Raw genomic sequence first — 24,075 nt, forward strand, 5'->3', positions numbered from 1 at the left:
AAAAAAAAAAAAAAAAACTACAGTGAGGTACCGCCTCACACCAGTCAGAATGGCCATCATTAAAAAGTCTACAAATAACAAATGCTGGAGAGGATGTGGAAAAAAGGGAACCCTCCTACACTGTTGGTGGGAATGTATCAATAAATTGGTGCAGCCACTGTGGAAAACAGTATGGAGGTTCCTCAGAAAACTAAAAATAGAGTTACCACATGATCCAGCAATCCCACTCCTGGGCATACATCCGGACAAAACTATAATTCAAAAACATACAAGCACCCCTATGTTCATAGCAGCACTATTCACAATAGCCAAGACATCGAAACAACTTAAATGTCCATCAACAGATGAATGGATAAAGATGTGGTACATATATACAATGGAATATTACTCAGCCATAAAAAAAGAACAAAATATGGGACTTCCCTGGTGGTCCAGTGGTTGAGACTCCGCACTCTCAATGCAGGGGGCATGGGTTCAATCCCTGGTCAGGGAACTGAGATCCCACATGCCTCACAGTGCAGCCAAAAAAAAAAAAAAGAAAAAAATAATGCCATTTGCAGCAATGTGGATGGACCTAGAGATTATAATACTAAGTGAAGTAAGTCAGAAAAAGACGAATACCATATGTCATCACTTATATGTGGAATCTAAAATATGACACAGGGGCTTCCCTGGTGGCACAGTGGTTAAGAATCTGCCTGCCCAGTGCAGCGGACACGGGTTCGATCCCTGGTCCAGGAAGATCCCATGTGCCACGGAGCAACTAAGCCCGTGTGTCACAGCAACTGAGCCTGAGCTCTAGAGCCTGAAAGCCACACTACTGAGCCCACGTGCCACAATTAATGAAGTCCCCACGCCTAGAGCCTGTGCTCTGCAACAAAAGAAGCCACCAGGATGAGAAGCCCTCACAACGCACGAAAAGCAGCCCCCGCTCACTGCAACTAGAGAAAGCCTATGCACAGCAACCGAAGACCCAATGCAGCCAAAAATAAATAAATAAAATCAATAAATTTAAAAAATAATAAAAATTTTAAAATAAAATAAAATATGACACAAATGAACCTATTTATGAATCAGAAACAGAATCATGGACATAGAGGACAGACTGGTGGTTGCCAAGGGGGAAGCGGTTGGGGGAGGGATGGAGTGGGAGGCTGGGGTTAGCAGATGTAAGCTTTTATATATAGAATGGATAAACAACAAGGTCCTACTGTATATCACAGAGAACTATATTCAATATCCTATGGTGAACCATAATGAAAAAGAACATAAAAAAAGATATATGTATATGTATAACTGAATCACTTTGCTGTATAGCAGTAATTAACACAACACTGTAAATCAACTGTACTTCAATTTAAGAAAAATCAAAAAAAAAGATAATAATTTGAATAAGGTTACAAAAAAGGGGTCTTTTCTGAATAGATAATATGTCACATGGTTCACATGCCAAAAGATAGATAAAAATATACAGTGAAAAATCTAAGTTCCAACCACTCCAACTTCCCCCCTACACAGGTAACTACTATACTAATTTTTTCTGTGTCATGCCCCCTAAGTTTCTTTATCCCATCTAACACAAAAGATAACACATTACATAGTTCTACACCTGATTTTTTTTTCTCTTAGTAATATGAATAATGGCTTTTTAATGAGTTGAGAAAAATAAAATTTTTCTTAATGTGGCTACTAGAAAATTTTAAATTCCATTTGTAGCTCACAATATATTTCTATTGGACCACACTGACCAAGGCAATGATTATCAACAGTTGAATACCACATAAAAAGACAACTAGACACTATGGAAATATCTACACTGTTGGAAGTATATACCACCACCTACGAAGTAGTCTTAAACAAAATCAAACCTGAATCTGATCAAAGCTCCAAATCTGTTCTAACATGGTAGCCACTAGACACACAGGGCAATTTACGTTAAAATGAAGTTAAATTTAAAATTCATTTCCAGTCACAGTAGCCACATTTCAAGTGCTAAATGGCCACAGTGAAGATATACAACATTTGCCTAATCACAGAAAGTTCTCTTGGACAGTGCTGCTCTAGATTTAACATTTACAGGAAATAAAAGAACAAGATAATGGACGCCTTGGGGATGTTATCAGGAAAATTCATTCTGTAGAAAACAAACTGGTTTCTTCAACAACAAAAACAGCAAGGAAAAATAACTGCAATGAGGGGCAACCTGTGAATTAAGAGATTCAAGAAACATATGTACAGACCTTGCTGGATCCTGATTTAAACCAACCATATATTTTTATTCTTTACTTTCATAAAAATATTTATTTGGCCGCTCCAGCTCTTAGTTGCAGCATGCAGGATCTAGTTCCCTGACCAGGGATTGAACCCGGGCCCCCTGCAGTGGGAGCGTGGAGTCTTAACCACTGGACCACCAGGGAAGTCCCCTTATATTTTTTAAAAAAGAAACATTTATAGGACAATCGGGGGAAATGTGAACATTAACTGGATATTTGATAACATAAAGGAATGATGGCACTGTCATTACCTTTAAAAGGGGAAGTTCTTATCTTTTAGATACTGAAATATTTATAGATAAAATAATATGTCTGGGATTTGCTTCAAAATAATCAGGGTAGTGTACAGAAGCAGCACAATTGGCCATGAATTGATAATTGTTGAAGCTGGATAATGGATACCTGGGAATTCATTCTACTTGTTTCTCTCCTTCTGTATGTTTGAAAATTTCCATTAAAAAGTTTTAAAGATTCCTGGAACAACTAAAATTCCTAATAGACTTAAACCCTATCATCCAGTACTGATCTCATCTCAGAAATGATAGACACTAATATTCAAATCTCTAGCCCCAGCATATCCTTCCATGTCATGCCCTTACTTCTTGAATTCAGAGTGACTTTCAGCTCACGGGTCCCTCTGTTTTCTCCCAATCTCTCAATTTTCTTCTGACTACTCCTAACTCACAATAATCAAGTGACTGACCATAGCAACTGCACTAGACTTTTCTGTATACACAGGCAGATGAAAGCTGCTAGGAGTGGGGGCACAACTATGAAGATGGATCCCTACAACGTCATGTCCACCACAGCTTTATCAATCTTTCATTAGACCTTACTCAGCAATTCAGACCATTCTCCTCAGAGATCACCCCAAAATACTCTTCATTTCTCCTCAGGTCTCTCTATTTAACCACACAAGCTACAATCAGGTACACTCTGAAGAGAACACACTTTGGATGTATTTGTACTTACATGTTTCTTTACAGATAATCTGTTTTACTAAGACAGCTATACCCATAAGAAAATTCATTAACAAAAGGATTTTAGCAAAATCTTCTTATAAACCAGTAAAGTTGAAAGTTATTAAAAACTTACTGTTAACCGCAATCCATTCATTGAGGTCCTCTCCCTCTGGCAACATAACAGCTTGTCTCAGATTCCCACTTCCTAGAGTTGCTTCTGCATGTTTTAAGAGTTCATACTGATGAGATCCTTCAGGGATATTCTTCTTTGGTTTGAATGTTTTAGAAGAGCGGCTACTACTGTTAGGTTAAAAGTAAAAGTACATCAATTCTTAGGACCGGAAGCAGAATGACAATTTTAGGCATATAAATTGTTTTGAAATTAAAAAATATTCCCTGAAAAGTGCCAAGATGGGGGGTAGGGGAGGAGAGAATAAACACAATAAAAGAAAGAGTTAAATTGTTTCCCCTACATAGAAACAGGATTAGCAGCACAATTTCACATAGAAGGCAATTTTACTATGCCTCATGAAGCAGTCTGGTGTAACAGAAAGGGCACCTTAACCAAAAGAAGAAAAAATGTGGATTCTAGTTCTTGATCTGCCACTAACTCTGTGACTGCCTGAAAAACCTAACCTCCTTTGGCCTCAATTTTCACCTAATAGTGCTGTGAGGGTGTTAGCTCTAAGGTTCAGATAGCTCAAAAATCCAGTTTTCTATCAAAATATTTGTGATGCCATCAAAGCAAACCAGAGAAGTAGCACTAACATTTTAGAGTTTATAGCAAGGAAAATAAATGAGACAACTGGTTTTGTGGGGGGGGTTATTCCTGTCTCACACCATTAATAAGGAAGGTCTTCCTAACATGACACAAAGCCCAGAAAAAATGGACAGCAAGGAGACATAGCAAGGAGACAAGGAGACAAGTAGCAAAAAAAAGTACTTGCAACATATATTAAAAGTATTAACTAAATTATAAAGGGCTTTTATAATCTGTTAAGAAAAAGGCAAAGAATACTTTAGAAAAATGGGCTAAGGAGATGAATACACAATTCAGAAAGAAAAACAGAATGACAAATGAACATATGAAAAGCTGTTCAATTAAAATTAGATTTATTTTTCCTTAACCTGAGTGTCAGAAATCAGAACAATTACATTAGTGTGGGCTAGGGTAGAGAGAAATTAGTACTTTAATTCGCTAATGGTCAAAGTGCATTAACATTTTAAGAGGGCAACACGGCAATATCTATTAACACTGAAATGCTTCTCAATCCATCCCTTCTACTTCTAGGTGTCTCTCCTCGATATGGATAAGGATGTGTTTCCCAAGACTGTTTTTAATAGCGAAAAAACTGGAAATGATCCTAAAGCTTACTGGTAGAGATATGATACATCTATATCATGGAATACCATACAGTAGTTAAGAATAACAAGATAGAGGTACTTGTGTTCACACCAATAGATCTCAATACTTGCTTAAACATATTACAGAATGAAATGTACAGCAGAAGCCCATTTTCTAAATGCATAGAAAGGGTCACCCATCAAACTGATAGTGGTGATTACTTCTAGGAAGGGGAAGGGAATAAAACTGAGGACTTTCACTTTACCTGAGTAATTTGAATTTTAAGTAAGACTGATTATGAAGTAAAAAGGAGTTCTGAAAACAATAAAAATCAAATATGGAAAGTTTGTGTTTAACATGATAAAGAGCTAAATTTAATAAGCTAAATAAATTAGAGGGAATGGCCCTTTTAATAGAAACAAGCTGTGAATGACAGGTAGCTAAATATTTTCCGTACTTAGCAAGAAATGATGTCTCAAGGTTCAGTATGATCTTCATCTAAATTAAGACTTTTGTGCTTCAAATGGCACCATCAAGACAGTGAAAAGAATCCACAAAGTAGGAGAAAATACTGCAAATCATAGATGTGATAAGGGACTTGTATCCAGGATAAAGAATTTTTACAACTTAAAACCAAAAAGACAACCCCATTTAAAAAATGGTCAAAGGATCTGAATAGACATTACTCCAAAGAAGATACATTAATGGCCAATAAGCACACGAAAAGATGCTCAACATCATTAGTCATTAAGGAAATGCCAATTAAAATCACAATAAGATACCATTTCACATCCACTTAGGATGCCTATAACCAAAAATGCAATTAACAAGTGCTAGGGAGGGTGTGGGTAAATTGAAACTCATACAGTGCTGATGGGAAGGCAAAATGGTGCAGTGCTTTGAAAGTCTGGCAGTTCCTTAAAAGGTTAAACACAGTTACCATATAACCAGGCAATTCCCAAGAGAAAGGAACACATACGTACATCCAAGTTTATAGCAGTATTATTCATAATAACCAAAAGTGGAAACTCAAATGTCCATCAACAAAACAAAGTTTAAAAGAAATAAACAGCCTCACATCTAGGTGCAAAAAGCAAATAAGAACTGTGCATCCACAAACAAAGCACTAACAGAAAAAAAAGACTGGGGGTGGTGGTGGTGGTGGTTTCTAGTAATATGGAAATTTGCAATTAAAATATAAATCAAAGATTTTTTGATATTGTAATCATACTCTGAAGACTATACGCTTCAAAGAATAATACAAAGGAGGGGAAAAGCGATTTAGACAAAGATAGTCTCAGTAGTCCTATTTTATAATAGCAAAATACTAGAAAGAATCCAAACTTCTCACAATAAGAAACGGAGTACACTCTGGTTATGAAACACTATTTTAGATGTCAAGTACGTGAGTGATGCCCATAACTGAAAATGGATTATTTATTCGCTCATACAATACATATTTAAGCAACATGCTAGGTAAAGAGAGCCACCTGAGAAAAATAAGGTGCTAGAGCAATGCTTCTCAAACCTTAATGTGATGAAGAATCATCAGAGAATTTACAAACTTTCCCACTGAAGGCTCATTTGGGCCCAGACGTTATCTCTAAAATAGGATTCTACTGAGTTAAAAAGAAGTTAGTTAACTATACAAATTCACAAAGTGGGCTGAATCAGAATTGGATGCAAGGCCCGCAGCTTAACTTCAGCGGCGCTCCCACATTTTCCTGGGGCTGCATTTTTCCGTGGGGGTAATTTAATACTGACGATAGTAAAGCTGGACGTACGGTGGAGTAAAAAGCTAAGTCAGCATATGCATCGTTACGAAAAGGCTCGAGACTCGAGACAGATTGAGACCCCCAGATCGTCCCTCTGCCCTCAGGTGCCCTCGGGCGGAAAAGTCTGGAGGCACTACCGGCCTCGGGGCCTTTCTACTCCCCAACCTTCTCGCTCCGCTTCCTTTGCCTCGACCTTCATCTCCCTCTGCTTCTGCCCACATCCAAGGCCCCACCCCGTGACCCCGAGCGCGGGCAAAGCAAGCGCCGGGCACCCGACCCCGGCCCCGGGGACCCGCCCTCGCCTCAGGCGTCCGTCCGCCCCTCCCGGGCCTCGGCCCTCAGCCCTGGAGCCCTCGACCGGGCCACACTCACAAGAGGAAGCTCATCTTCTATCCTCGGAGGGGAGGGGAGGGGCCGCTGGCCCCTGCCGCGGACAGGATTCGGAGCCCGCGCGGGACCGAGGGGGAGCGGAAGGTCCTCAGCCAGCGGACAGCGGAAGCCCGCGCCGCCGCTGCTCCGAGCTGGGATCGAGCCGGGGCAAGCAGGTGAGAGCAACTGCACCCGCCTCGCCCCCCTCCCCCACCTTACAGACCCAAAATGCGGAACCAGCAAAATCTCGCGAGCTAAGGCTTCGTTCTGCTCCTCCCCGCTGAGAGGGTCTCGAGAGGCCCCTTTTCGCACCGCCCGCTCCTCCGCCTCAGCCAATCAGCAGCCTCTAGGCCGGGACTTCCGCTCCCGGAGGCGTGGTGGAATTGCGGTCTTCAGACTGGAAGTGTGGCTGAGCTTGTGCGTGGTTCGAATTGTTGCTAATGTCTTGCAGCTGTCTAGATGTCAAGGGGCCTCTGTGAGCGCAAACAATTTTTATTTTTATTTTTTTCCGCCGTGCTGTGCTACTTGCGGAATCTTAGTTCCCCAACCAGGGATGGAACCCAGGCGCACGGCAGTGAAATGGCCGAGTCTTAACCACTGGACGGCAAGGGAATTACCCAAAATTTTTTTACAATTTAAATTTGATTTTTAAGTTGAGCTCTGACTCACATAGCATAAAATTCACCCTTTTAAAAAGTACGCTCCTGTGGTTTTTTTTTGTGTGTGTGTATTCAGAGTTGTGCAACAATAGCCATTATCTGATTCTAGAACATTTTTTTCCATCACCCCAAAAAGAAACCGGTACCCATTAGCAGTCCCCATGTCTCCCTCCTCCCAACCCCTAGCAACAACTAGTGTACCTTCTTTTTATATGAATTTGCCTAATCTGGATATTTCATGTAAGTGGAACCACACAATATGTAGTGTTTTGTGTCTGGCTTCTTTCCCTTATGTTTTTCAGATTCATGCATGTTGTAGCATGTATCAGTACTTCATTATTTTTTACGGACGAACACTATTCCATTGTATGAATATACCATGTTTTGTTTATCCATTCATCTGTTGATGGACATTTGGGTTGTTTCCACTTTTTGGCTATTATGAATACTGTTGCTACAAACATTCCTGTACTGGTTTTTGTGTGGATGAATGTGGTCTTTTCTTTTAGGTATATGCCTGGGAGTGGCTGGGTCATATGGTAACTATATGTTTAAACTTTGGGGTAACTGACAGATTGTTTTCCAAATTGGCTGCACCATTTTACATTCCCACTGGCCAATATCTGAGGGTTCTGATATTTCCACATCTTTGATAGCATTTGCTATTATGTATTTTTCTAATTATAGCCATCCTAGTGGGTGTGAAGTGGTATCTCTTGATTCTGATTTGCCTTTCCCTGTTGGCTGATGTTGAGAATCTTTTCATGTGCTTATTGGCCTTTGAAACAAATACATTTTTATCTTCCTTTAAGTTACCTCAGGCCCCCAAAAGACCATCTGAAAAAGGGTCCTGGTCCAATAACAGTCTTCATCCACTATCTCCACAACATTACCATTTCTTTTGTTCCTCAACACCAGTCAGTCCACATTCTGCAGGGTGCCTGCCCTCCCACAGAAAATTCTCTCACCAAGCTCTCCAGTGTCAGTTTCCAAATCTCACAGGCATTTTTCAGTCATTATCTTACTTGCCATTTAGTTCTATCTGGCCCATCCCACTAGACTCCTGATTTGATTACTGATTTTATTTTTCAAGAACCTCTTTGTCCCTCCCTGTGATCTGGCTTCTATAGGGTACAAGTAGGGCACAGAGAAGGGGAAACCATGGCCAGATGTGTTGGTAATAGTCTACTTTAGCCAGGCTTGTTTGGATGCAAGTGACAGAAACCCACACTGTTCATATTTCCATCAGAACTATCTTATGGTTTCTTCCCCACTAGACTGTGAATTCCTTTGGGGGCAAAACATAACTTGTTTATTTGTCATCGCCAGTGCTCAGCACAGTGCCTAGCACACAATAAATGCTCAATGAATGAAGGGTGATATAGACTGGAATTCCCAGACTAACAGGAGGTTGACACAGGAATAAACGGTAATTAGGGCAGTATCACCAGTACTGATAAGATGAAAGGTAGAAGAATTCTAGGCTTTTTATGACTTGGCCTTTAGTTTTCTAGTTTTCTAGAACATTCATGTTGCAGGTGATTTTATTTCATCCAAATATGCCCTGTCACATTAAGTAATGATGTTATTTGGATTTTATTAACTTTACTGGTTTTGTTGGTGTTTAATTTATAACTGTAATTTGATAGCTTTTTAAAAGCTATAAGCATAAGGACATTTAGAAATTTATACTTTTATAATAATTTATATTATTTAAATAATGTAATTGTCATTAAAAATATTTCCAGACAGCATGAGAAGGGAGTTTGTGAAAATTTTCCTCCCTTTTAATGGGATTGTTCCTTAAGTTGGAGAATCACCGAGGATATGAAAGGCCAGCCATTTATAAGAAAACCTTTCCAGATAGCTACATTTGAGAGCAGAGGGGAGGAGGGGGAGCCTTAGGGATTTGGAAATATTTGACCAGGATATCAATATAGACCACTTAGAGATCAAAGATAAGATTTCTGAATGAACAAATATAACAAAACAGAAACAGACTCATAGATACAGAGAACAAACTGGTGGTTGTCATGGTGGGAGCGGGGGCCCGGCGGGGGGGAGAGATGAGTGAAGTAGATGAGGAAGATTAAGAGGTGCCAACTTCCAGTTAAAATGACTTATTTAGTCATGGAGATGTAATGTAGAGTATAGGGAATATAGTCAATATTGTAATAACTTTGTATGGTGACACTTAGTAACTAGACTTATGATGGTGATCATTTGTGTATAAAAATATCGACCTGAAACTAATGTAATACTGCAAGGCAATAATACTTCAATTTTAAAAGTAATAAAATGTAAAGGTAAAATGTAAAAAAAAAATAAGATTTCTGAGAGAGAGAAAAATAGAGTAAAACATAGGAAGAGAGTGAGATCAATTGCTAATTGCTACAGGGCAATTTGCTCCCCTTAGACACAGCCTATAGTCTACAAATACTGGGGAGGTTTTACTCTTTCCTTGGCTCAGTTGGCCAGAGAGATCACTGCACACCATCTGGTCACAGCAGATGTTGAAAGCAGAAGCTAAGCAGCAAATTGTACCGCAGCCAATACTGCCTTTTCTGAACCTCTCCCACCCCCTGCCCCACCCGCATTCATCACGTAGTTCCCCTTTCCAGCTCCCTAGGGCAGAATTTGCAACCTTGCATTTTCATTCTGTATAAGTGTCCTGTCTCATCATTTGAACAAACTCGCTCAAGCCCCACCTCTTCTCACTTTGGTCACAGCAAGGTTCCTGCCCCTCCCAGCTAGTCAGTGCTCTTGGCAGCCTGTGTTTTAGCCCCTGTCACAAGTGGATGAAAAAAGACAGACAGTAAAGTTGCTAAGCTGTCCCTGCTCATTATTTCATGACTCAGGTCACAGGTCGTGAAAGAGAAATCCCAATTTGTTGAACATGGAAAACTCACTCAGTGAAGAAGCCATGTGAAAGTTTCAACTTTGAAAATGTCTTCAGTCTAAGGTCAGACCTCTGTCAGTCACATACACTGGTGAATGCAGTTCATGGCCCTTGCACTCCTCGAGCTCACATTCAGTTGGAGAAGATAGATATTAACAAATAATTACATAATTACTACTAGGAAGAAAAGCACAAAATGCATTAAGAGCATTAAGAGAGCGTAACAGGAGTGACCTAAGAGAGACTGGGGAGTCTCAGGAGATGTCATTTAAGCCGAGACCCGAGAAGGTGAGGTAGCCGAATGAAGAGAGAGGGAAGAGGGTCTACTCAGACTCAACAGCACGTGCAAAGGCTTTGAAGCAGGTAAGAGTTTGCTATGATCAAGGCACCAAAAGAATAGGCTACCATATGACCCAGCAATCCAACTACTGAGCATATACCCTGAGAAAACCATAATTCCAAAAGACACATGCACCCCAATGTTCGTTGCAGCACAATTTACAATAGCCAGGACATGGAAGCAACCTAAATGTTCATCAACAGAGGAATGGATAAAGAAAATGTGGCACATATATACAATGGAATATTACTCAGCCATAAAAAGGAACAAAATTGGGTCACTTGTAGAGACGTGGATGGACCTAGAGACTGTCATACAGAGTGAAGTAAGTCAGAAAGAGAAAAACAAATATCGTATATTAACACATATATGTGGAATCTACAAAAATGGTATAGATGATCTTATTTGCAAAGCAGAAATAGAGACACAGATGTAGAGAACAAATGTATAGATACCGGTGGGGGGGCGGTGGGGGTGATGGGAAGAATTGGGAGATTGGTATTGACATATATACACTACTGATACTATGTATAAATTAGATAACTAATGAGAACCTACTGTATAGCACAGGGAACTCTACTCAGTGCTCTGTGGTGACCCAAATGGGAAGATAATCCAAAAAAGAGGGGATACATTTATACGTATAGCTGATTCATTTTACTGTACGGTAGAAACTAACACAACGTTGTAAAGCAACTATACTCCAATAAAAATTAATTTAAAAAAAAAAGGCACCGGAAGAGGCCAGTGTAATGAGAATGTGGTAGGCAAAGGGAAAGTGAAGGGAGCTGAAACCAGCCACCAAAAACTTAGATCTTAGTTGAAGCCGGTTGGCCAGCCATTGAAAGGTTTTCAGGAGAAGGATGATGCCATCTACACTTTAAAATGTGGAAGCAGTTAAGAGGGTATTGTGGTTGTCTGGGCAGAAGATGGAGTTGACCTAGACTAGATCAATGGAGAGAAGTAGACAGAACTGAGGTCTACTCTGGAGAAATAATTCAGTGATGAGCTGACTGTGAGCCAAGGCTAAGTTCTGTGTTTCTGGCACAAACAACTAGCTGGTTGTTCCCAATTACTAAGATAGAGAAGATGGGAGGAAAAGCAGCTACTAAGATAGAGAAGATGGGAGGAAAAGCAGCTTTGGGAGTAGATCAGGAGTTCTGTTTTGAATGTATTAACACTGAAATATCTACGATGCAGATATATACAGGTCTGGAGCTCAGAGAAGAGACCAGGATGAAGATCATCTTGGGAGGTACCAACATATAGATATTCACAGCCATGGCAGTGGATAAAATAGCCAGGGGGAGAGTACAGAGTAAGAGATGCCAGGGTAGAACCTTGAGGAGCCCTGATATTTAAAGGCCACATAGAAAGAAGAAACTGGCAAAGGAGGTTGAGAAGGAGCAGCCAGAGAAGTAGGAAGGAAACTAGGAGGGGATGTTATAAAAGCAAGAGAAGAGTGTTGAAGGTTAAGAGAGGGAGTCAACTCTATGGAATGATCTTGAAAGTTCCAGGAAGAGGACTGAAGGGAAAGTTTATAAAAGTGGTGACCTTGGGGAAATCTTCTGACTGTGTTCTCATCTTCACGTTCCACTGTGGTGATTTAGGAGAGAAGCTTTATAAATGCCATCAGTGTGGGGGAGGAGAGTCAGGCAGGAACCAGATGTACTGATGAAAACCTTTGTCACCCAGGCATGTCCTGTGGTACTCACTGAGGAGTAGCCTTCTCTGAAAGTGTACTCTTTTTTTGCTTCAACTGTTTTTAATTGAATGATTCTTTAAATTCTATAGTACTTTACAATTTTCAAAATTTTCACATTTCATATAATCCCCTTGAAAGCATACTCTTGAGTAAGAAATGGTGACAAGAATTTGGCTCAGATTGCCTTCAGTCACAAAGAGAACCCAAAGACTCTAAAGTTTTTAACGCCTTTTCTCATATTTTTTGCCATTTTCCTTTGCTATCTTAACCCTGCCACTTACTAGCTGTGCACCCTGCCACTTACTAGCTGTGCACTTACTAGCTGTGCACCTGTGCACTTATTTAACCTCTTTGTACCTCAGTTTTCTCATCTGTAAAATAGGGACAATAATAAGACTGATAAGAGGATTGGATAATACACGTAAAATACTCAGAACAGTGCTAATATATGTTGGCTATTATTAGTCTCAGAAACCAAAGTTTGTGTTGTTGATGTCTTTTCTTTTCTCCTAAAGTTCAAAAGCTATTTCTCTCGTGTCTTAAAAAAGAAAGGGACTTCCCTGGTGGTGCAGTGGTTAAGAATCCACCTGCCAATGCAGGGAACATGGGTTCGAGCCCCGGTCCGGGAAGATCCCTCATGCCACGGAGCAACTAAGCCCGCGAGCCACAACTACTGAGCCCGCATGCCACAACTACTGAAGCCCGCACACCTAGATCCCGTGCTCAGCAACAAGAGAAGCCACCGCAATGAGAAGCCTGCTCACTGCAACGAAGAATAGCCCCCGCTGGCCACAACTAGAGAAAGCCTGTGCGCAGCAGCAAAGACCCAAAGCAGCCGAAAATAAATAAATAAATTTATATTTTAAAAAAAAAAGGAAATGGATTTGAAAATTAGATTTGCCATTTACTAGCTGTGTGATCTTCAGGAAGTTACTAACCACTCTGTGCCTCAATTTCCTCATCTGCAAAATGGAGATAATAGCAGTACACTGCTTTATAGAGTTATGGTGAGGATTAAATGAGTTATGAAGCGTAAAGCATTTAGAACAGTGCCTGGCACATAGTAAGTGCTACCTGTTAATTATGTTGTTCTCTGCAGCTAATCACTTCCCTCAGTATTGCCATCACCTTTAATCTTGAATGTAATAAAATGAGGACAAGTAGAAAGTGTGTAGATTTTTTTTCATAATAAAATACAAGTTTTGATTTATTTGTAATTAATTCTAAGGAGATAATAAGCAAGAACATGATGGATTGGCATCTAAGTACTGAAGTTTGGAAGACAAACAATATTTTCCATAACAATTTTTGGTGCTGCTGTCAGAAACATGTATTTTTAACCACTTTGGTAAAACATCATCTCTCTTTAAAAAATCATACAAAGGGCTTCGCTTCCCTGGTGGTGCAGTGGTTGAGAATCTGCCTGCCAGTGCAGGGGACACGGGTTCGAGCCCTGGTCTGGGAAGATCCCACATACCGCGGAGCAACTGGGCCCGTGAGCCACAACTACTTGAGCCTGCGCTTCTGGAGCCTGTGCTCTGCAACAAGAGAGGCCGCGATAGTGAGAGGCCCGCGCACCGCGATGAAGAGTGGCCCCCGCTCGCCGCAACTAGAGAAAGCCCTCGCACAGAAACGAAGACGCAACACAGCCATAAATAAATAAATTTATTTTTTAAAAAAACAGATAAATAAATTTATTTTAAAAAATCATACAAAATTTTTGTAAATGGTAAAAATTTAGTAAGAGTTCTTTTTGGCAGGCCAAAAAGAAGAAAAAGGAGGAAAAAGAAGAGGAGAAGAAAAGGAAGAAGACAGGCATGCAGGCTAATAAAGTACAACCTTTGGGGAGGATCATGTCATTAAATGTTCTGTAACCCTGTCAGCCTTCCTTGTTCCACTTGCTCCATTCCAGCCATTACATTCTGCCAAATGCCCTCTCTTCAATCTGACCTCACGCAACTGTGATAGACATATTCTGTGAAAGAACATCGGTTTTGAATGAAGACAGACCTATGTTTAATCCTGGCACTGCCATTACTAGCTGATGGTCATGGGCAAATTACTTTAACTTTGTGAGTTTGTTGCTTCTTCTGTAATAGATATAATAATATATTGACCTCACAGGAACATTAGGATTATATGAGTAAATGTAGGGGAAGTATCTAGCATATTTCCCGGCACGTGGTTAATGGTCTGTGAAACTAGTTCCCTTTTCTCCACAGTCTGACTCCCTGCCCGCTTTCCTATCCTGTCAAGTAAGTAAGGTCCCCTTCCTTCTCCTTGAAATTAGAAGAAAACTGAACTGCATCTCCTCAGGGTGCAACACGGACTCCCCCAATATCCAGAACCCTTTAAACAGAAGCCACCCCCAGTTCAAATATAAGAAAGAGAAGAATTGAAGAAAGAACCTAAATCCTGAAAATTCTGAGGCTGATATTCTCCAACCACTGGATCCTTAACCTGCTGCCTTTCACCCTATAATGGTTTATGAAGGAGATGTGCAAAGTGGCCCTGTAAATAACTGGAGGCTTCTGTGCAGTCTTCTGAACAAAGTTCCCAGCTTCTTATGAGCTGGGATGGACTGCTTGTGAGCCACGAGCTCTCCTGTTTTCTGTCGGCCTTATGGCCCTGTCAAAAAGGCTGAACATACTCCTCGGCCTGCTTCCCTGAGTCCACACTTTCACTATGGCCATAAAGGTGATTCCAGTATAAAGGCGAGGACAGGACTTTGCCAAGAGTCAGGGGTCCCTCCACTCAGCTCCCAGAGGCCCCTGGGCACACCTCTGTCACTTACCTACTCAACTGTTGACATGATTTGTCTTCCACCTCACTGAGCTAGAAACCTAGTTAGAACAAGTTTGTATCTTATTCAACTTTTAAAAAATATCCTTACTTCCAAGCACAGTGCCATTTACCTAATCCTGGGTGTTTCTGATTGGTGCTGGAGTGGGTGTCATTTTGTCTCTGCTTCTTAATCTTTTTTGTACTTTCCAGTGTGTATGCGTACATGTGTGTGTTTTAAACAAAGAACATGAATTGCTTTCATAGTAAGAAAAAAGGAACAATTCTCTGGTTGGGTGTTTCAGAGACTGGGCTGTCCTGTCTTAGTACTGTCTACTTTGGTGGTATTGAAATAAAGGCACATTGTCCCCCAAACAGTATGTTCTAAGATGAGAGAAAGTCAGGGGTATGAAATGGATAGGCATGGCCCAAACTAGCCTAGTGTGAAAGCAGGATCATGGTCCGGGTGTTGATATTAATTTCCCTAGGGAGGGGTACTAGGGTGTGGTAGACAATCAGAGGGCTTGGGAGAACAGGTTTTACCAATCGATACAGAAACATTTCAATATTTTCACAACTGCAGTGGCTATCCTGATGCCATTATGAGCTCTAGGTCATGAGGGGTGCCCAGCATAATCCTTACTTAGAAATTGCTCTGGGATGATAATGAGTACTTGATTTCCTCAGGTAAATCAGTTATACTGGAGGTTTGACGGGTGGTGGAATGTGTTGGTGTTCATAAGCTCTGTGGTTCCTTCTAGACGTGGAACACTGTTAGAGTTTAGCTGCCAATTCTGTGAGTCCCACCACCATGGCCTCCTCTGCCCAACTGTTCTCTCTCACCCATTTATAGTTTTAAGTGATTTCGCCTGTGTGCGGTCCGGTTTCCTCCTTAGCTATCTATTAAATATTCAGGCCCACGTGAAGTGGAGGGCTAGAGGGAAGGCTTCCATGCCAGGCCTCATCTTGCTGGTGAGTGACTTCAGGCAAGTGGTCATCTCTCTGAGTCTCAGTTTTTTCATCTGAAATGCGGAACATAATATGTACCTCACAGGGTTGTTGGGATTAAAGAAGATGGTGCTGAACCCAGTGCCTGGCACAGAATAAGTGCTCAATAAATGGTACTTAATAGCAGAGCATGGACTCTGGAGCCAGCCTGTCTGGCTTCAATCTCTGCCCTCCCCTTACTAGCACCCTGACCTTAGATATGTTCCTTAAACCTCCTGTGCCTCATTTTCCCCATCTGTAATTGGACATAATAATAGCACTTACTTCATGGCCTTACTGTGAAAATTAAATAGGATAATATTTGCAAAGGGCATACAACAGTGCCTGACACATTATAAGTGTTCAATAAAGCTTAGCTATTATTAGAATGATTATTAATAGATGTTTGGTTATAAATGTGCTTTGTGCTTGCATGAATGAAATGAGTCATGAGATATTAATTGTCTTGGTTTAATAAGCTCACATCATATTGAAACAGGAGGGAAAGGGGCAGGGCACAACCTTTAAAAGAATGACATAACCATAGGACATGACAAAAACTGGTAAGAATCAACTAGGTCCAAGATGGCAGACGATTTGACTTCCAGTGGACCTTGAGCCTCATTATACGCTCATTGTAATATATTAGCATACTAAATGACACACCCACAGGTGCCATGACAATTCTGAGGCCAACCATAGAAGGCCCAAAAGTGGGTGGTGAACCAATTCATGGAAATCCCTGCCCCTTCCCCCAAATAGTTGGAATAATCCACTCATTAGCCTATGAAATTACCCAGCCCATAAAAACTAACCATGCCATATTTGGGGGCATCTCACCTTCTGAGATGCCCATACTCTGTGGAGTGTGTTTCTCTCTAAATAAATCCACTTCTTACCTATCACTTTGTCTCTCACTGAATTCTTTCTGCGATGAGACATCAAGAAACTGAGCTTCATTAGGTCCTGAGACCAGGTGTGTGATCTCAATTAAAAGACCATGGGGGACTTCCTTGGGGGTCCAGTGGTTAAGACTCCATGCTTCCACTGCAGGGAACATGGGTCTGATCCCTGGTTGGGGAACTAAGATCCGACATGCTGCGCAATGGGGCCAAAAAAAAAAAAAGACCCAGCATGTAAGTCCCAATCTGAGTTGCACGGTTTCAATATTTGAAGAGATAGACAGATGCACAAATATCATGTCCTTCTGAGGACTGACATAGGAGTATTCTCATATTCTATGATAGCCCCAAAGAGAGGGCAATTAATTCTGTCTATCGGCAGAATTATGTTATGTTATGTTGAGGCAAAAATGTTCTTTTGCCCGTGTGCGGTCCCAATTCTTCCTTATGTGTCAATGAAACACGTGAGCCCACTTAACGTGGAGGCCCATAGGCAAGATGGGTAAGTCAGGCAGTCTGGGGGTGCAGCCTTGGGGATGAGTAGCAGTGGTTCTGGCGAGTAGATGGAGGAGGGCAATCAAAAAACAGGTAGAAGTACAGGATGTGCTCAGTGGAGGGCAGAGCAAGGAAAGAGTATGCAGAAAGGCTATTTAGGGCCTGAGTTAGAAGGGCCTGAGCACCCCACAGAATTGGGGCTAAAAATTAGAACATAAAGTATTTTTGTTAAACAAGTGGTATTTCAATATAATACTGTGGGATCATGGAGGGAAGTTCTTTCATTAGGCGTAGTAAAAAATATATAATAATGTTCTCATGCTTTCACTCTCAAGAGTTTTCTTTTCGGGAAAAGAGAATTTCCAAAATTTTGCAGAGTGGTGAGAGGGTTGTGTATCCTAAAATCTGGGCATGTCTGGCTCCTTTCCCTCTTCAAAGCCACTGCTGCAAGGTCCAAGCAACTGTAAGGCCCTCCTCACCAGGGCTTGCTGGGGATAGATTCTGTGAGTTATCACACCCAGGCATATAACCTGAGGGCATGCTCTGAGCTGTACAACCTTTCACATCTACTGTCTGGAGGGTTCTCAGCACCACGTTCTTTTTCTTAGTCTCTCCTCTTGATCACTCTATGTCTACCTTTCCCTCAAACCCTAGGAGGGCAGAAATCTGATTTAAAAAATTTTTTTGAAATAATTTCAGACACACGGAAAGGTTGCAGGAAAAGTTCAAGGAATGCTTACATACTCTTCGCCCAATTCCCCAGTTGTTAATATGTTATATTCACTATATGCTTTATCAGCTTCTATTTTTGTATATACATTTTTATGGACTGAATTGTGTCACCACCCCCCCAAATTCATATGTAGAAGCCCTAACCCTCAGTACCTTAGAATGTGACTATATTTGGAAATAGAGCCTTTAAAAAGGCAATAAAGTTAAAATGAGGTGGTCACGGTGGGTTCTAATTAAATCTGACTGGTGTCCTTATGCGAAGAGGAGATTAAGACATACAGAGAGAGGCACCAGGGGGGTGCTCCCAGAGATGAAAGGCCATGTGAGGACAGTGCGAAGGCAGCCACCTGAAAGTCAGGGAGAAAGGCCTCAAGAGAGGGCAAACCTGCCAACACTTTGATCTTGTACTTCCAGCCTCCAGAACTGCAAGAAAATTAATTTTGTTTTTTTTCTACCAATTTTATTGATATATAATTGACATAGACCCTTGTATAATTTTAAGGTGTACAGCATAATGATTTTACTTACATACATCAAGAAATGATCACCACAATAAGTTTAGCAAACAGCCATCATCTCATATAGATATAATAATTTTTTTTAAGCCACCCAGTCTGTAGTATTTTATTGCAGCCCTAACAAAACCTATATATATATATATATATATAACCATTTGTAAGTAAGTTGTAGATATGATGTCCCTTTATCTCTAACAGCAAGTACATTCTCTTACATAACCACAATATGATTAGCTATAGGAAATTTAAATTGATACAATGCTATTAACTGATCTACAGACTTTATTATTATTTTGCCAGTTGTCCTATAATGTCCTTTATAGCAAAAAAGAGAGAAAAAAAAAGAATGAAGGAAAAAGAAAGAAAATAATTGGGGGGGGGGTCTGGGATCACATATTACATTGAATTGTCATGCCCAGGCTCCTTTGATCTACAGAAGTACCTCATTCTTTGTCTTTCATGACTTTGACATTTTTGAAGAGTACAGGCTGCTTTTCTTGTAGAACATCTCTTAGTTTTGACTTGTCGGATATTTCCTTGTGATTAGATCTACTAGTACATTGCAAAATTTCAGGAATGTGCCTTTTTCCTGGACTGTTTTAACATTCCAGGTCTATGATCTCTCCTCTCATTGTGTAAATAAGAAATCTGTAACAATTTTAGGGAATTCAATGGTTTAGGAAAATCACTTTATTCAATAATCAGACTTGCTAAGATTTATGAAGTGGTGTGTCTTCCTCAATGCGTCATATCTGAGGGCATATAATGTGTTTTTGTCCTATTACTGGTGTTAATTTTGATCACTTGTTTAAGGTGATGACTGTCAGGTTTCTCCACTGTAAATGTACCATTTTCTCCCTTTGCTATCTTTTTTTTTTTTTTAATTTGGTTGCGCCTGGCGGGCTCCTCAGTTACGGCTCACCGGCTCCACTGTTGTGGCATTTGAATTCTTAGTTGTGGCATGCATGTAGGATCTAGTTCCCTGACCAGGGATCAAACACCAGCCCCCTGCATTGGGAGCAGAGTGTTTTAACCACTGCGCCACTAGGGAAGTCCCCCCCTTTGCTATTAAAAAAATACTCTGTGGGAGAGATACTTTGAGACTATGCAAATAGGGAGGCCAGTCAGATAAAATACAGGTAGCCCAGTTTAATTTGAATTTCAGGTAACAGACGAATACCTTTTTAGTAAAGTATGACCCCTCCTCCCAATCCAAATTTAACTGGGCATCTTGTATTTTTATTGCAAGATCTGGCAACACTATATGTAAATAACTTGGTCCTCATCCAACTTCACTCAGTTGTTTTGACACCCATTGATGATTCTCAATCAATTTTTACTATGATTTTGCCAAATAGTCGTTTTCTAACTGCATCATTCTTCTACATTTATTAGTTGCTATTCCATCTGCCAATTTTTTATCCACTCTTAAAGCGCCTGGCACACAGTAGGCACTCAGATATTTGGGCAGTGAATGAACGCGTTGGCCGGGCTTCCATGACAACGTTTGGCAGGGGCTTGCCTTTCTCAGCCAGTCTCGGCAAGCTATCGAGCCTTCGGAACCATCCAGGGCCTCGCTCTTGGCGCTTATTGCTCCAATCACGAGCATGGCTTTACTGGGCTTCTCTATGTTTGAAGGAAGACAACCGATCGGTTCCTTCAGCTCCAGCGGCCCAACAGACTGCAAGTGGAGAGCCGCAGGGACCAATGGGTGCCGGCAGGAGGCGGGGCCTGCCACGCGGCAGCAGTATAACTGCAGGGCCCGCGCGCGTTTCCCTCCCGGCGCTGGCCATGGCTGCAGTGTCCCTCTTATCCACTTTGGCCACCCGGCTGCTCCGGCCGGCGCAGAGCTGCAGCCTCCACCATCGCCCCTTCCACCTCTCGGCAGTTCGGTAAGAGGGTCGGGGGGCTGGGTCAGCGCGGAAATCCGAGGGGAACCGAGCGCGGGGCCCGCCCAGGGACTCCCTTCATGAGCATCTCCGTCCCGGGAGGTGGTGGCCACCGAGAGGGGTGTGGCGGGGCGACGTGGCATCCCAGAGTGGCCGCAGCCTACCCCCAGGGCGCACGTTCGGCTGTGTGGGCTGAAACCGGGAGCCCGCCTTTCGGAGGTGCTGGTCTCCTGCAGGCTCCGGGCGTCGCCCTGTCTCAAGGCCAGTCCGCCGGCTGAACGGGGCCCACGGTGTGGAGCGGAGGTGCTGGCGGGCCCTGGGGCGCCGCGACTTACCTGGGAGCATACAGAGGTCACCGGCCAGAGCCTGCCGGCCGCCCTTGGCCCTGATACCAAGAGCGGGAAAGCAGAGGAGATGTTTTGGCGAGTGCGGGGAAGAGTTGTGAGTGAGCAGCCTTCAGTGAGCCGTCCCTTCCCGGGACCCTAGCGGCGGCGGGGGTTAGGGCGGAGCCTTGCTCGCCGGGTACCAGCACTTCCCTCCTTCTCCCGGTCGTGGGTGTGGCTCGCGCTGCTCTACAAGCTGCCCCTTTCCGTCCCAAGAGAATAAATGTGTTGTGGTCACCAGGACTTTGACTGCAGCCCACCCGGAGTCGGTCAGTGCCAGACCGAGTAAATTGAGGTGGTAAACGCCCGGGAAGAGAAGAGGGAAAGCTCTGTTTGCGTTTTCTTAGGGAGGTAATAAATATTTCCTGATTTTTTTTGGATCTCAAATTCCTATTCTAAACCTAGGTTGAAGAATCTTTTTTGGGGGGTGGAGGGGGAGCTGTGATTTCGTTCCTTAAAGCTATGCACCCTCTTTCCCGTCAATCTTTAGAGCCTTTACACTGCAGAGACCTAAGCTTTGTAACAGCAGCCCCTTTATCCAGGCACTGTGCTAGGCTGTGCGGATTCAGAGATGGTAAAAGCGGTTTTCTTTAGTGGAACTTCCATACTTGTCAAGAGGCAGAACACGTACATGTGGCAGAAAATTTAATTTCCAATCAGTGTAAAAATGATATTAGAGACGTTTCCAAGGTGCTGTTGGAGCACAGAATGGGGATTAATGCGTTCTTGAAAGAAGGCTTCAGAGGGCATTTAAGGATTTCCTTAGTCTGACCCTGACCTGCCTTTCCAGCCCCATCTTTCATTACTGTCTGTTCTCTTCCCTCTTCCTCCCTTCCTGAGTTCTGGCCACATGTGCTTTCATGATTGGAAAGAGATTTATAAAAATACACCAATTCCTTACCTAAAGAACTGGAACAGTTTGCTCACACTCTCCAGTATCAAATGCCCTGCTTTTGGGGCTTCCCTGGTGGCACAGTGATTAAGAAGCTACCTGCCAATGCGGGGGACACTGGTTCGAGCCCTGGCCCGGGAGGATCCCACATGCCGCGGAACAACTAAGTCCATGTGCCACAACTACTGAGCCTGCGCTCTAGAGCCTGCGAGTCACAACTACTGAAGCCCATGCGCCTAGAGCCTGTGCTCTGCAAGAAGAGAAGCCACCGCAATGAGAAGCCCAGGCTCCGCAATGAAGAGTAGCCCCTGCTCGTCGCAACTAGAGAAAACCCGCGCACAGCAACAAAGACCCAATGCAGCCAAAAATAAATAAACAAAATAAATAAATTTATTAAAAAAAAAAAAAAACAAATGCCCTCCTTTCACTTCCTTTTCTGAATGAAATGTAGGTTTCCACATCTCTGAAGGCAATAAGTACATTTGGTATTCAGGGTTCTAATGTATTGTTTTGATTACTACTAGCTGGTGAAATTAAAACATCCTTTAAAAAATATGGGTCTAAGGGCAAGACGGGAATAAAGATGCAGACCTACTAGAGAATGGACGTAAAGGAAAAAATGGACTTTGGAGGCAGAAGTTTGTGTTTGAATTTTGTTTCTACTGTCCTCAGTTTCTTGTTCTGTATAACATGCTTATTATAATAGTCCCAAGGTAACTGAGAGTAATGTATGTAAAACTCTAAGCAAAATATCTCACGTTTAACAGATGTTAGATCCATCCTCCTTTGTGTCTTTGTTCACTCATTACTGGTTACATTAATTAGTAGATAACAACTCTTTCCAAAATAAGTTGATCATGAATTGTAAAATGCACCTGATATTAATTTTTCATGGAAAATTACAGTACTGTAAACTATTGAATTAGAAGGAAAGTGAAGATGCTACTGACTTGGATTTCAGTTTTTAACTTTATTTAGATAGTCCTCTTCTTTCTAGTCTGTTGATGCATAATTTTATTGGAAATTTTTTAAACACATCTGTGAAAGCACTCGTAGATGTGTTAGCTAATATGGTTAATAAATTTTGGATTCCCCGTGGGACTGATCTCAGTCTCCATTTCCATTTATTTTGGGGTAGCAGTAACTTTATCTGCCCATTGGCAAAAAGAAAAAAAAAATGTTGGGAAATTAGGTAATGACTCCCTCTCAGGACTGTTTCACATTTGGCAGAATTGTGGTATGCAGGCGAGGGCTAAAACACAGTTATGTTATAAAAGATACTCATTGCATTGTGGCTTTGTTTTGGTTCTTGTTACTCTTTGACTTTTTTTTTTTTTTTTTTTTCAAGCAAATTGGCATAACATCCAGAAGTTGCCTTTGGAACTTGGAACACTGGATTCTCCCAGAACCCTGTGTCCTTAACTTTATTATATCATGCTTAGCCCAAATGTGCTGCTACCATTTTCTCTAAGTTTACTGCTTTCAAAAGGAGCTTAAAAAAATTTTTTTTTAATGAGCTTTTTAATGACGTGCAATCTAGGTCCTATTCACTGATTATTTTTATAAAGCTATCCTTAGGAGTGTATAAACAGATAAATATATCTATTGTATGTTAAGGATGTGTGTGTATAAATTTAGCCAACAGAGTTAGAAATTAATTTTTAGTGAATATATATGCCCAGCACTTTATTTATTTTCTATCTTTGTCCATACCACATGACACGTGGAATCTTAGTTCCCCAACCAGGGATCGAACCCCCGCCCTCTGCATTGGAAGCTCGGAGTCTTAACCACTGGACTGCCAGGGAAGTCCCCACATGCCTGGCACTTTATTTGTTATTTCATTCAATATAAATGACTGTCCTAAGCCCTTTTAAAGTAATCTTTCACTCTATTCTATTCCAGGGTTGGGAATCTATTTCTGGCGTGGGGCAGGTATTACTATAAATCAAGAATGTTGCCAGGGATATTTGTATCAGCAAAGCCCTTTTATTTTATTTTTTTTTTTTAAAGATTTTATTACAGTTATCTTTTTTTTTTAACATCTTTATTGGAGTATAATAGCTTTACAATGGTGTGTCAGTTTCTGCTTTATAACAAAGTGAATCAGTTATACATATACATATGTCCCCATGTCTCTTCCCTCTTGCATCTCCCTTCCTCCCACCC

General features: G+C 41.5%; 2 protein-coding genes across 3 annotated transcripts in view; one reads left to right on the forward strand and one right to left on the reverse strand.

The window, feature by feature from the left end:
* Window positions 1–6,959, reverse strand: part of MOB1A (MOB kinase activator 1A) — a 17,358-nt gene extending 10,399 nt beyond the window's left edge. Inside the window, exons 1-2 of the mRNA XM_055088855.1 lie at window positions 6,728–6,959; window positions 3,369–3,535 (exon numbers count right to left, since the gene is read on the reverse strand). Coding sequence (XP_054944830.1) covers window positions 3,369–3,535; window positions 6,728–6,741 — 181 coding nt within the window. The 5' untranslated portion in view covers window positions 6,742–6,959. The remainder of the gene's footprint in view (window positions 1–3,368; window positions 3,536–6,727) is intronic.
* A 13,563-nt stretch (window positions 6,960–20,522) lies between these two features.
* MTHFD2 (methylenetetrahydrofolate dehydrogenase (NADP+ dependent) 2, methenyltetrahydrofolate cyclohydrolase) overlaps window positions 20,523–24,075 on the forward strand; it is a 23,695-nt gene continuing 20,142 nt past the window's right edge. For both annotated transcript variants that reach the window (XM_055089269.1, XM_055089268.1), the window contains exon 1: window positions 20,523–20,634. In XM_055089269.1, the coding sequence (XP_054945244.1) occupies window positions 20,534–20,634 (101 nt within the window). In that variant the 5' untranslated portion in view covers window positions 20,523–20,533. The remainder of the gene's footprint in view (window positions 20,635–24,075) is intronic.

Source organism: Physeter macrocephalus, chromosome 12 (genome assembly GCF_002837175.3).
Source record: "Physeter macrocephalus isolate SW-GA chromosome 12, ASM283717v5, whole genome shotgun sequence".
Lineage (NCBI taxonomy): Eukaryota > Metazoa > Chordata > Mammalia > Artiodactyla > Physeteridae > Physeter > Physeter macrocephalus.